General features: G+C 29.2%; 2 protein-coding genes across 2 annotated transcripts; both read left to right on the top strand.

Annotated features, from left to right (window-relative positions):
- Nucleotides 1–6,139: 6,139 nt before the first annotated feature.
- LOC137809058 (S-protein homolog 4) lies at nt 6,140–6,544 on the top strand. The gene has a single exon (XM_068610200.1). The coding sequence runs from the start codon at nt 6,140–6,142 to the stop codon at nt 6,542–6,544; it is 405 nt and encodes a 134-aa protein (XP_068466301.1).
- Nucleotides 6,545–8,218: 1,674 nt separating this feature from the next.
- LOC137809057 (S-protein homolog 4) lies at nt 8,219–8,623 on the top strand. The gene has a single exon (XM_068610199.1). The coding sequence runs from the start codon at nt 8,219–8,221 to the stop codon at nt 8,621–8,623; it is 405 nt and encodes a 134-aa protein (XP_068466300.1).
- The last annotated feature ends 5,893 nt before the right edge of the window (nt 8,624–14,516 follow it).

Genomic DNA, 14,516 nt, shown 5'->3' with positions numbered 1-14,516 from the left:
AACAACAAAGTAACTATAATAAAAAAAATGCATATATGTTAAACATTTTTTTTTTGTTCTATCACTATCACTGTTACATTTAGTGGATCATATATTACTATGAAAGTTCTAAAAGGCATTACAAGATAATAACAAATGTTTTTTAAAGTAACTAAAATACGAAATTTTTAACAACTATCAAATCTAATTAATCATGTAAAAAATAACTCATATATGGAAAAGTTAGAGGGAGGGTTTTAAAAGATACAGGGGAGAAAAAAACATAATAGAGGAGGCATGTGAAGTGAGGGGTTACACGGTGACAGTAAAAAAACATCACGACGATTATTAAAAATCGTCACAATTATAATATGATAGGTTAATAATTATCACATTTTTCCTTCAAAATATGTCATTTAGAATCGTCATTTTATGAAGTATACCACTATCCTGCGTTTTCATTCCCTCCATAGCATTCCTTTTTTTCCAAAACATTGTATTTTCGCAAATCTCATTTCTTTGACCACTCTCGAAACCCTTTCATTTTTTTTTCTTTTCGAAACCCTCTCATTTCAAACCCAGACCCCTCACACCACTACAAGAAAATAACAATTTAGTCACCAAATTAACGACCAAAAATAAGTGGTCGCAATTTGTGACTGAAATAGCCACTGAATACCCTTAGTGTCAAATGTGCGACCGAAATAACGACCGAATGAATTGTTAATGATGTTAGTTAGTTTTGCAACTGAATCAGCGACCGAATATGAGAGTGATAAAACCATCAGTCGCTAAAGTGGTCATTGTTTTGAATAAATTGGAAAAATATATCTACGACCGAATATGTTTAATTTTTAGTCACCGATTTTATCTTGGTCGCTAAATATTATTGCTTGTTATTTGCCACCGAATCCGCCACCGAATTCAACGACCAAAAATAAGTGGTCGCAATTTGTGACTGAAATAGCCACTAAATACCCTTAGTGTCAAATGTGCGACCGAAATAGCGACCGAATGAATTGTTAATGATTTTAGTTAGTTTTGCAACTGAATTAGCGACCGAACATGAGAGTGATAAAACCATCATCGCTAAAGTGGTCAATGTTTTGAATAAATTGGAAAAATATATCTACAACCGAATTAGCGACCGAATATGTTTAATTTTTAGCCACCGATTTTTTTTTATCGCTAAATGTAATTGTTTATTTTACTACTAGTACTGCTTCTACTACTAATAATAATAATATAAAATATTAATATTAATATTAATAATAATATTATTATTCTTATTTTTGTTGTTATTATTATTATTTGATCCAAAAAGAATTAAAATATTTGAACAATTATTTTATTTTAAAATAAAAAAATAGATTAGTCAATATTATTATTATTGTTTTAAAAAATAATTCTCTCACTTTGTCTCTTCTTTAGACTTCAGAGTTATTGTTAGGTTTTAGGGTATTGGAGTGGGTAACTTTTCATAAAACACAGAGCCATTGGAGGAGGAGGAGGAAGTTGCGGTGCTGGTGGTGGTGCGATTAGAGGTGTGAGCAGAGGAGGAGGGGGAAGTTGTGGGTGGTGGTCGTGGTGTGAACTGAGGTGCGAACAGAGACGAATGGAGGCGAACGAAGGTCCGAACGGTGCGAATAGAGGTACTTTGATTGCTTGCATTAATTTTATCATCAATAATATTTGGGAAGAAAATTGAGTAGCAAAACAATAATAGATTATTGCCACAATTATCATTTTGTTTCACATTGCAGTCTTCCACAATATTGCGGTCTTCTACACTTTATTTCACAACACTATCACTTTATGATTTTTGGTTATTGCATGAAGAGTATTATTTAGTTTATTGTCTTGTTAGAGTGCTATTTAGGATAAGCTCAATAGCCTCGTGGTGAAGACTATCAAAGTGTTTTAATTCAATACCAAACTGCCAATACCTCCATCTTCAAAGAATTCAATAGTTGGCAATTGTAAACATTGTTTAATATTTTTTTATGTTGTTTATATTTATTGTTAGTAATAACAAATAAATAAGAGAAGAAACAAAGTTATATATGCACATCTAGTAATATTATTAAAGACATTAATAAATTTGCACTGTTTTAAAAAATTATTAAATTCATCAAGGAAACAAAACACTGGTGATACTAAAAATTTTGTTTAAATAAGAAATGGAAAATATAATACTTCAACAATGAAAACTATAAAAGAAACATACAATTTTTTTTTATAAGAAAACAATCATTTATAAAAAAAAATCTGAAATTTAAAATATTATACTCACTAAAAAAATCTAAAAACTTAAAAGATGATGAGGGTCAAACCCCTAGGCTTACAGGTGCCTCCTCACTCTCTGAATCCCCAGAGTTGTCATTAATGTGAGCTAAGTTTAATTGGTTAGTTCTTTGTGCTCCCTTCACAACTTTCTATTTTGCATGCATTAGATGGGATTTTATGGAAAAATGCAGGACCACACATTCTCGGAACACTCTCTGCACATAGATATAAATGAAATGTGAAAAAGATTCTGTCTCAATTCTTATAATAATGTTTATATTTATTTTCATGATTTTAAAATCTAGTTTATAACTTGTTGAGACTGAAAGTGATAAAAAAACTACAGTGGTATCAACTTTTTGATATTGTTATAACACATGCTTGTGGTTTTAAAAAAACCCTTTAAACTGACTATGCAAGTTTATACATATTTTGCAGTTTTATCAGGGTGTTGTTGTTGGGAAGTCTCACATGGATTACCTCAATTCTAGTGTGTGCCTTATATTGATTTAGCAGCTTTGTTTAATGCCAATTGATTTTAAGATGCAATTTGACAGTGGTGTGGTGCTATGGCCCCGCTTTTTGTTCTATAATGTATTGGCATAGTCATGATTCAAATGCTAAGTTTCAATATGGGTTGGTTATGTATTGGCATAGTCATAATTCAAATGCTAAGTTTCAGTATGGATATTTTTCAAATGTCTATTGGTTGTGTTTCAGTTGTTTTCAATTTGACGACATATTTCTTGCTTGTCGACTACTTCTAGTTTTTCATTCTTATGGCTTTTATTATTCTTGTAAGTTATCTTGTGACTGTTTCTTTTACTACTTTTTGAGAAGATGTGCTATTACAAATTTTTTTTTGTTCAAGTTGCTTGGTTCAGTTCATTCACTAATGAAACTACTTGGATGTGGCAGAACGTTCCTGCCAGATATTATCATGGTTGAGAAGGACACATGGATATCGGGAGAGGAAGGGATTTTCAATATGTGGAAACAGAATGGTAATATGTATAAGATGCCTAAAATGATCCTTCTGGCAACCAATATTGGTAAAACTGAATTTGATCAAGCTAAGGCCATGGGTTTCAGTGATACTGTGATCATGAAGCCTCTGAGAGCTAGTATGGTCGCTGCATGTCTTCAGCAAGTTTTGGGGATGGGGAAGAAGAGGCAGCTAGGGAAAGACATGCCTAATGGTTATGCTTTTCTACAAAGCCTTCTCTATGGAATGAAAATCTTGGTGGTTGATGACAATGGGGGTAAACCGGAGGGTTGCTGAAGGTGCTCTGAAAAAGTTTGGAGCTGATGTGAAATTTGCTGAAAGTGGCAAAGCCGTACTTGAAATGCTGCAATTGCCTCAAAATTTTGATGCTTGCTTCATGGATATTCAAATGCCAGAAATGGACGGGTATGCATGTTAAAGTTATTTATACTTAAGTACTTGGGAAAATGTAGATTCATGTAAATGCATTAAGTGTTCATGGTTACTATTGTCCAGGAAGTTATCAATAGCATTTCATGTTTAATACATCCTTAAGATATATTAGATATAAGAGTTTTGTTACATATTATGTCAATGTAAAAACCTCAATTTTCTCTATATCTTGGTTTGTTCAAACTTGTTCAAATGTTCTAATTCATGGAAACAAATAATTGTGTTTACACATTCTGCAGATTTCAAGCAACATGCCAAATTCGGATGATGAAGAGCAAGGCAAATGAGGAGATGAAGAATGGGAGTGAGTGGCATGTGCCTATATTGGCCATGACAGCTGATGTGATCCATGCTACATATGATGAGTGCTTGAAACGTGGCATGGATGGATATGTCTCAAGCCATTTAAGGAAAAGAATCTGTATCAGGAAGTTGCAAAGTTTCCCAAATCAAAGACCTTCTCAGACTCATCACAATCTGCTTCTTACAAGGCAACCAACTAGAACATTGGAGACAACACATTCTATATCACAATCTGTTTGATTGCTACTACCATGTTGCATGTAACTTGTCCTTATGCTCAGATGCATAGAGTATCACTTGTTTTCCCAACATATTTGAGTTCATTGATGAGGGATCATACTAACAGCTGCATTTGGTCTTGTTAGAGTAAATGTATACCACACCACACCCCCAATTGTGTACAGATTATGGGTAGGGTACGAGTGAAATTATGTAAATTCAATGTTTTTCCCCTTATATTATTATGTAAATGTATCATGTTGAATTATATAATAGATTTGATTTTTTTTAACTAGTTTTCAATAGTTTTCATTGTGTAATACGATTTACTTTTAATTTGTACAACTTCTTAAACTATGTATTTGAAGTTCATTCCTATTTAGCTTGATTGAATTTTGAGTGAACAGGTTTGATTTTTTTTTTTATAAAATGGTCCAAATACCATTTTAAATAGGCATTAATAATACATGTAAAAATAGCCACCGAAACTGATTTGGTGATTTGGGGACTATATCTACAAGTTGTTGTTTAGCGGCCGAAACAGCTGTAATTACAAAAATAAGAAGAAGAAGATTCTTTAATCTCTGTCTTTAACATAAGTAACTCCATTTTTTGTATGCATTGTTCTACAGCCATGTTTCTCTAGGTTAACATATGTAGTTGTTGCATCAATTCTCTATCATAATATAAAGGTACATACATTTTCCTAAGGGCTGACCTAAGCTCATTCCAATACCTTATTTGGGGAAAATTATGTTACCTAAGATCTCTTGTATAGGCTGAACACCAAGTCATGGCTGACTCCTGAAAACTAAGGGTAGATAAGGTAATCCTCCTCTCATTATCTATTTGGTGAGCTTAAAAAGTTTTTTCAACCTTCATCTCCCAAGTTAGGTAATCTTCTATGCTTGATGAACCATGGAAGAAAGGAAGGTCAATCTTAGGTTCTTTAGGCACATGATGGGTTTGATGTCTATGGTGTCTAAGATTTTGTTGGTAGAGTAGTATGTGTTTGTGATGAATACTATAATCATCTTGGCTTTGGGAAGAGATTATATAATTATTGTTTCTATGTTTTTGAAACCCTCCCCATAACTACTCCTAAACCTTTCTCTATTCCTCTCTTGTGAAATCATAAATTGAGAAAACATTTCCTTCAAATGGAAATTTTCTTTTGTTTGTTTCGCTAGTGTTTCATGGACATCAAAAAAATCTTGAGTGTTAAGATTGTGATGAATACTAGATTGATGTGAATGATCATCCATTTTTGAATTAAAATAGAAATTGTTTTCACAAAGATTTAAAAACTCAACTTGAGTGATAAAAGATTTTCAGAAAGATTTTTTTTTTTTTTTTTGAAATATGTCAATGATTCAAGTATGAGTTTTCTCCAAGTTCACTCCCAGAAAAGTAAGGTGAGTCACAATGAACTACTTAAGTATCAAAACTTTCTTAATCAGAGCTTACCCCAGATAGTTCTCAACACAAGTTCTCTCAAAGAACTTCAAAACAATTTTAGAACGAAGGTGGGTGTGTGAATGAAAATAATGAAATTATAGATCAAAGGAAGATTTACTAAAGACAATAAAATATAAAAATCCTATGTGTCATAGAGACTTAAAAGAAAGAAAATAAAGGAATGAAAGTAAAAGCAATTAAAAACATATTAAAATCTACATTTAAAGTACAATAAATTATATTTAATAAAATATTGTCATTTACAAGCATAAACATTTGTGTTATTATTCTAATGGTTGATTGAGTTGTTTCTTAAAAGTATCATTGAATGCACTGATTCTTTTGTCATTATGTTTTCCGTAAAAGTTATCTTTTTTCCATTATATATTTCTTACCAACCTCATTTCTCTTGTATACTTCAATATTGTTCATCAAATATTGAGAAAAGGTGCAACAATGGGTATCTTTGGTAAAAGTGTATCATTCATATGGGTATTGATCCTTATAGTGTCATCTGCAAACAATTCTAGAGTTTTTGGACAGTTGATTATTGAGGTGACAAATGCTTTGGACAATGGAAGTTTAGACTTAACCGTTGCTTGTCCCAATATTGATGGTAAAAGTTACCTTATGCATCCTGGTGGTTTCCATGAATGGATTAATAATGGTGTTGCTACTCAATCAGGAGGCCCATCGTTCCTTTGTTCTTTTCAGTGGAAAGGAGCATCTCACATGTTTAACATGTACGTTCCTTCTAGGGACAATGATTGCGAAGAGTGTCATTGGTTTGCCAAAGAAACTGGACCATGTAGAGTTTATAACCGTCCCAACAAACCTACCATTTGCTCTAAGTGGGATTGAAATATATGTTTATCTTTATTTTTGCTATTAGATCTAGAATCTAGGTTTCACAATTTAAAGTTTTCTTCCGGAAATTTACCTATTATATCATCCAAATAAATGAGTAATATTATTGATTTTTCATGTCTTTGAAATTTGAGTTCAAAAAATTTATTTATAGTATTGAATTGCTCTTGATTTTAACTCTTGATTTCAATATAAAGAAGATTATGAGGAGAATAAGAATGTAACATTTCTTGCAAATCAATTTTTTTTTTCTTTTGTTTTCTAATGAAGAAAGGAATTAATTGTGCGTCTTTTTGTGAATCACACGTTTTTGCTTTATTTTATTTTTCATCGTTTGAACTTTGCTTGGGTTTGGAAATGAATTTTTGGATGTCGAGTTAAAGACAAAAACAAGAGAAAAATGAAGTTGTTTTGATTACGAGAAAGATAATAAAAAAAATAAGGAAAAATTTATCAAATTTATGATTGATGTGATATGTGTAATTGATAAAATGTAGACTTCATATTTATGATAATATCAAACTAAAAAGACAAATGTAAACTAAAAATTCTTAGTATCTCCTATATTTCAAGAACTTTCTTTCACAAACCTTCCTTGTCATACCCAAACATTCAAATCAATTTTCAAGCAAATTTGTGTTAAATCTACTTATGTCCTATACCTCTAATCCACCATATTCTTTTATTTTGCATATTTTGTTCCAAGAAATCCAATTTATTTTCTTTCCATCACACCATAAAAAATTATATTGTATTTTTCCTAATGGTAGAAACAACTTGTTTTGGAATTTTAAAAAAAAAAAACAACGGCGAGAAGTAATAATAGATTTGAACGAGTAATCATTCCAACAAAAGATAAAAACTTATCTTTCCACCTAGTTAGTTGTGTTCTAATTTTATATCGCATCCCATAATGCTATTTTTTTTGTTACCCCATCTTCATTCCCATACAAGAGAAAAACGTATACATAATTTCACAGTTTGGTATAGCCGCATATGTCTTACGTAAATATGAATTCCAACAATTTTACTTTCCATATAGTTCACTTTTATATAGGAGACAAATTGAAAACAACTCATAATTGATTTTAAAACAATCACATTTTCAATTGTGATAGTACAAAACAATAAAGTGTCATTTGCATACTATAAATTGTTCACTTCAACCTCCATATTTCCCACTGGGACACTATGAAAAATATTCTTTCTAATTGCTTGTATGACAACACCAACCACTAAAAAAATGACTTTAATGAAGATCATTGATCAGATCAAAAAATGAATTTAATCAATGAACATTTTTTTAACTTTCATTAAATTCGACAAGTTTATGATATAACTTGGCAAAATATTCAAAGTTTAAAACATCCAACTTAAGTTTCAAAGGTTTATTGTAAGAAGTTATATTAAAAACATGTTAAAATCTACATTTAAAGTAAAATAAATTATATTTAATAAAATATTTTCATTTTCAAGCATAAATATTTCTGTTATTATTCTAAAGGTTGATTGAGTTGTTTCTCAAATGTATCATTGAATGCAATGATTCTTTTGTCATTATGTTTTTCGTAATAATTATCTTTTTTTTTTCATTATATATTTCTTACCAACCTCATTTCTCTTGTATACTTCAATATTGTTCATCAAATATTGAGAAAAGGTGCAACAATGGGTATCTTTGGTAAAAGTGTATCATTCATATGGGTGTTGATCCTTATAGTGTCATCTGCAAACAATTCTAGAGTTTTTGGACAGTTGATTATTGAGGTGACAAATGCTTTGGACAATGGAAGTTTAGACTTAACCGTTGCTTGTCCCAATATTGATGGTAAAAGTTACCTTCTGCATCCTGGTGGTTTCCATGAATGGATTAATAATGGTGTTGCTACTCAATCAGGAGGCTCACCGTTCCTTTGTTCTTTTCAGTGGAAAGGAGCATCTCACATGTTTAACATGTACGTTCCTTCTAGGGACAATGATTGCGAAGAGTGTCATTGGTTTGCCAAAGAAACTGGACCATGTAGGGTTTATAACCGTCCCAACAAACCTACCATTTGCTCTAAGTGGGATTGAAATATATGTTTATCTTTATTTTTTATATTAGTTCTAGAATCTAGGCTTTACAATTTAAAGTTTTCTTCTGGGAATTTACGTATTATATCATCTAAATAAATGAGTAATATTATTCATTTTGCATGTCTTTGAAATTTGAGTTCAAAAAATTATTTCTGGTATTGAATTGCTCTTGATTTTAGCACTTGATTTCAATATAACGAAAATTATGAGGAGAATAAGAATGTAACAGTTCTTGCAAATCACACGTTTTTTCTTTATTTTGTTCATCGTTTGAACTTTGATTGGATTTGGAAATGAATTTTTGGATGTGTTTTTAAAGACAAAAACAAGAGAAAAATGAGGTTGTTTTGATTAAGAGAAAGAAAATATAAAAATAAGAAAAAAAATTATTAAATTTATGATTGATGTGATATGTGTAATTGATAAAATATTTTGTTTAACTAGATAAATGTGTAAGATTATAAATATGATTAAATTTTCTTGTGTATAAATAATTAAAATTTATGTAAAAATATTTAAATTTTGGCACATAGATTTTACATAAATAAATTTTGAAATTTTTCAAAATCTTAAATAAACACAAATTCTAAATTATTCAAAATAAAAAATAAATATAAATCTAAATTATTTAATGTCGTATTTAATAAAATCCGAAACATGAAATATTTTTAAATTGTCTTATAAACAAATTAAAATTTATGTACAAATATTTTTAAATATTTGGCACATATATTTCACATAAAAAATTATTAAATAAATAGATCATCAATTATTTAATGTTTTATTTAAATAAAAATATAAAATAAATAAACTTTATAAATTATTCAAAATCATAAATAAATAAAAATCTAAATTATTTAATATAATATTTAAATAAATAAATATAAAAAGTTAATTTCATTAATATTATATTATTTTTATATTTTTATCTTATTATAATTAGAATTAATGTAAGGATCTAGAAAATAACCTTAGAGTAGAAGTGATATATTTTAAATGATACCTGAATATTTTATTATTAAAATGAAAATGACATATAAATAGAAAATTCAGTTATTATCAGTTTGGCGATCGGAGTCTGCCATTGGACTATTAGCAGTGAACCCTCCGATCAGAACCTCTTATAGAGTAAGTTCATTATGTGGTGCAGGTTAAATTACCTTTAGGCTTTTGGTAGATTTGGAGCTCCTAGTGAGCATCAACTAAAGTTCAGGTAAGGAAAGCTAGTTTTAAATTGTCAAATAGAACCCTAGGCTAGAAGATTTGGATGTGGGGGTGACGTGGTCACCAGTTTCAAATTTTCTTGCAAGATCTCTTGTTTTTGTGTAGATTGGAAATTGTTTGAGATTGAAATGAAAAATTTAGATATAGTAGATGGTGTAGAATGTATGTAAGTGTAGAATGTATATATTGTATTTGAAAAAGGTTTGTGATGATTTTCTTGACAATTTCAGAGCATATATTTTGATTATTTCGTGATGATTCAGTTTATGAACTAAAAATTGTTTGTGACAATTTTTAAAGTAAATTGTGAGTTGATTATTTAGAGAATTTCTATGTTGATTGTAATATGAATTCTGGTGTTTTTGAGATAAATTAGTTGTTGGGTTTAACAATTGGTGATCAAACTTTAATTTTCATGTTGTGGTTTTCCCATCCTTTTTATTAAATAATGTTGGATATATGTAAAGTAAAAAGAAGAACATTTATTGTTCATGCTCTTTTCTTTCATTCTATAAATGCTATACAATGTTGGATAATACTTTTCTTTTTCTCCTTTTGTAATTGGTGTAACAATCTTGCAATAATTCTAAATATTGAAGTATTACAATACATGTTGGAATTAGTTCTTGCTTGTGCAAATTTGAAGAAGTTGAGGACTGTTGGATATAGTTGTAGTTGAGAGATAATTTTCTTTCATTCTCCTTTTATTGTCTCTCTTTTTGGGTAGTAAAACTTGATGTTATTTAGATACACTTTGGAGCCCTTTTGATTCAAGACATTTATATGATTAGTAAATGAATTGTTGTGTGTTTTGGAAATTCTAAAATTTGGAATGATTTGATTGTTTGATGTTGGAGATTGTGATGTTTAGAATATGAATTTTAATCAAACATAGTATTTTCAGGAAAGAAAATACCGTGTTAAGATTGTTTAGGATGTGCATTGACTAGGGATTCGTCTACAAGGAGATATCCTGACTCTCTTGAGATAATGGAATCCTATAGATGAAGTTATTCAGGTGGTGAGAGTCGAAGGAGGTTCATATGAATGCGTAAGTTGTTTGAAAGATAACTAACTTGACCTGTTATATGAGTTAACTTTGTCATACTAGGAGAGATATGATATTGAGATTCTTTATGCGCATAACTGTGTGGATTTCACAGTGAGATAGTATGACAGGTGCAGATCTCTGAGTCTAAGTTAACCCACGAGTCTTCCGGAAGTAGAGTCAAGTATCTATGTGTTGTGAGTCAGTAGAAGTCTGACATATGAAAGATGAATTTTATGAATGTAATACACTTGATGGTTTGAGAAATCATATGAGAATTGATGAATTATGCTTATAAATTTGAAATTTAAATTATATCAAAACTTTTTATATTGATAGCTTACCTGTTATTTGTTTGTGTTGATGATCGTGTTTTACACGGGAGAAGATGAGATTGCAGGTAATAGAACTCCTTAGTGAGCAGTTGAAGGATGAGAAAGTAGTATATGTTTATTTGTAATTAGATATTGTTTGTTTTACTTTTATTTCATTATATATGGGTAAAATTAAGAATGTTACAATTAATACTATTATTTATTATTATTACTTTTAACTTTTATAATAATATTAAATACTTTTATTATATTAAAAAATTACTGTTTTATTCTTATTTTAAAGTAAGAGGTAAAAGATATTACGTTTTAACTCTTGTGATTAAATTTATATTTAATATATCCTTCAGTTTACGTGTGTTTTTAATGGGTGAGATTAAACTTTTTTTTATTAATCTTAATAAATTTACGTGTGTTTTATTAACTGTTATTTAATATATCTCTCTCTCTCTATATATATATATATATATTAATTTTCTTTATTTATTTATAATTATAACATTTAATCTCTAATTACCTATTGATATTTTTATTTATTTATATTTATGTAATTTAATTTATCTTTTCATTGATCATGTTCATTTATTTATATTTGTGTTATTTAATTTATATTCGGTTATGCATTTATTATAATTATGTCATTTAACCTCCTTTGATTCTCATTATTCAATTTATGATTACATTCTTTAATTTATCTTCATAATGCATTGATTCTATCTATTAGTTTATATTTTTATTATTTTATTCTTTTACAATGTATTGATTTAATTATTTGAAGTTCTTGTTTTGATTCTTATATTTTATATTAATTGAAATATAATCTTTTTATAATATATAAAGTAATAATAAAAATTAAGTAAAAGTAATTATTATTTTTTATTTAATGAACTTGGATAAAAGAAAGTTACATATATGTTTTATTATTATTTTTATATCTTTGTATTTGTTTAAATTGTGTGTATAAATTATTCATGCATTAAGTTAAGGTCATGCTAATGAATGAGTCATTATATTTGGAAAGTCATAGTTTGATACACTGAAGGATGAAAAACAGAGACCATGGTGAGATCTAAGGATGTTATTTATCAAGTAATTGAATATCTAGTTCATAATAACGCCTATCTTTGTGAGTCGACAAATGATCGATATTCTCGATAAAAATAATTATAATTGTACTAATGTTTTTAATGAGAAATACTCAACTACCTAATCACTTCTCATGTAACTTTTGATGTTAAATTTAAGACAAGAAAGTAAATGCTAGTGAAAGTAAACTAGCTGAGTCCTAAGGTGAAAGTGCAATTGACACTAAGAGCCCATTGACACACTTCCACCATTAATGAACATGTAACTAAAAAAATGTCTATTGGGATTGCCTTTAGAGAAAAATTCTGAATCAACCCAAAAGTAAAATTACACAAAAGTTCTGTGATAAAAAAAATTTAAGAACAAAAGAACACAATCTTGATGAAATTCCTTGAAGTTTCTTGATGTGGAAGATGAATAGTAAATTTTTCATTAAATTTTCTTGTCTTCTTCTCTTCTTTTATATATTTTATCTATGCAAAGTATCACCTCAAAGAAGAAATCTAAAAGTCCTCTTCCTGAACACCAAAAAGATGAATAACAAATTATCCACTGAATTTTCTTGTCTCCTTCTAATGGAGGACGATCCCAGCCATAAAATAATCAGGCTCAGAAGAGGAAAAGTGTTGATCATAAGACTCTTTTTTAGAAGATTCTCCTTCTGAAGCCTTGTAAAATTGTACATAGTAAATATGGTTTCAATTTTAGTCTTTAATTTTGTATAGGATTTTTGGGCCTTGTATTTGGTCAAATTTTTGGGAAACAAATGGCATCCAATAAAACACCACATGGCCTCCTACATGGCGCCTTCCCCTTGCATTCCCAAAGTGACTTTTCTTCTCATTCATGAATACTTGGGCACCTCCTACCTTGTTTACTCTTCTCCCTTGTGCCACATGTCTTCTCATGGATGGATAGCTTTTGAATGCATCACTACAAAAAAACGTGTATAATGCGGCGGTTATTTTCGTAAAAACTGGCGTTTTTAACCGCCGCATTATACGTCTGTGGCGGTATTGCGTACCGCCAGAATTCTTGCCGCCACAAAGTTTAATGTGGCGGTCAATTAAGAACCGTTGTAGCAGACGCCATATTATGCATTGTATAAAGTGACGGTTTTAAGCGTGTAATTGACGTCAGTTATAAATGTCGTAATTTTAAAACTGGGTACACCAATTCTAACGTAAATAGTGGCAGTTTTAACCGCCACTTAATACGATATAATATAAATTTAATTTAAATTTTAATATTTATAATAATTAATTTAATTTCGTTTTATAATTTGATTTCATAATATTATTTAATTTTATATTATAATTAAATTTCAGTACGCAATTAAATTTCATAATATAATTAAATTATAAGATAAATTAATTTTATAATAAAATTATACCTCATAATATAATTAAAATTGATAAATATAATAATAAGAAATGATTTTATTCATTCATTAAGATAACAAAGTTTATAATGTCAAACTAATCCAAAAAACAATTAAATTAAATTGTCAAAATGTAAATTTTATTTGAATATATTACAACTAATGTCATAGTCCTAATTCTAATTTGTCTTGTTGCCTCCACTTGATCCAATAATATTCTGGTTCAGTGATGAAGTACGACTTCCATCATCCAGTGTCTGAAATTAATTAAAATATATTTAGAGTTAATTTTCAAATTTTAAAAAATAAATGAAAAGAATATTATATATCCAAGGAGTGTGCATGAATTAAGGAGTGTGCATAAAAGCCCATACCCTCCTGGCATGGCATATATTAAAAGCCCATACCCTCAGAAGAAATACCAACAGAACCAGGTTGAACCTGGAAAACTCAATCATAATCAACTTATATTAAAAAGTATAATAAAACTCTTCAAAATAGGTAAATAAACCAACACTAAAGCATCCCTACCTGATTGAGGTAAGTAACCTTGATAAACCAGGTGGCCCTAAGCAATGGAACGTTATTCCTCATAACAACATCTAAAAGTGATGCCCTTTTATAACCATGAGGAACATGATCAGCTAAAGAGCGTAATCGCTTGTGCTGCTGAGATAAACCCTATAATAAAATAATTAACAGAATTAGCAATATAACCTGAACCACCAAGTAAAGTTCAAAAAATAGTATTTAAGGATTTTACAGCCATAACAACCTGCAAGCTTTAACAGAAAAAACCTAAGAAAATGGTCATATTAA

Source organism: Phaseolus vulgaris, chromosome 2 (genome assembly GCF_051622355.1).
Source record: "Phaseolus vulgaris cultivar YP4 chromosome 2, ASM5162235v1, whole genome shotgun sequence".
NCBI lineage: Eukaryota > Viridiplantae > Streptophyta > Magnoliopsida > Fabales > Fabaceae > Phaseolus > Phaseolus vulgaris.
This window is presented reverse-complemented; position numbering and strand designations above follow the sequence as displayed.

Bases quoted from the DNA above. Each gene is read 5' to 3' on its own strand.
- LOC137809058 (XM_068610200.1), top strand. From the start codon at position 6,140: ATGGGTATCTTTGGTAAAAGTGTATCATTCATATGGGTATTGATCCTT.
- LOC137809057 (XM_068610199.1), top strand. From the start codon at position 8,219: ATGGGTATCTTTGGTAAAAGTGTATCATTCATATGGGTGTTGATCCTT.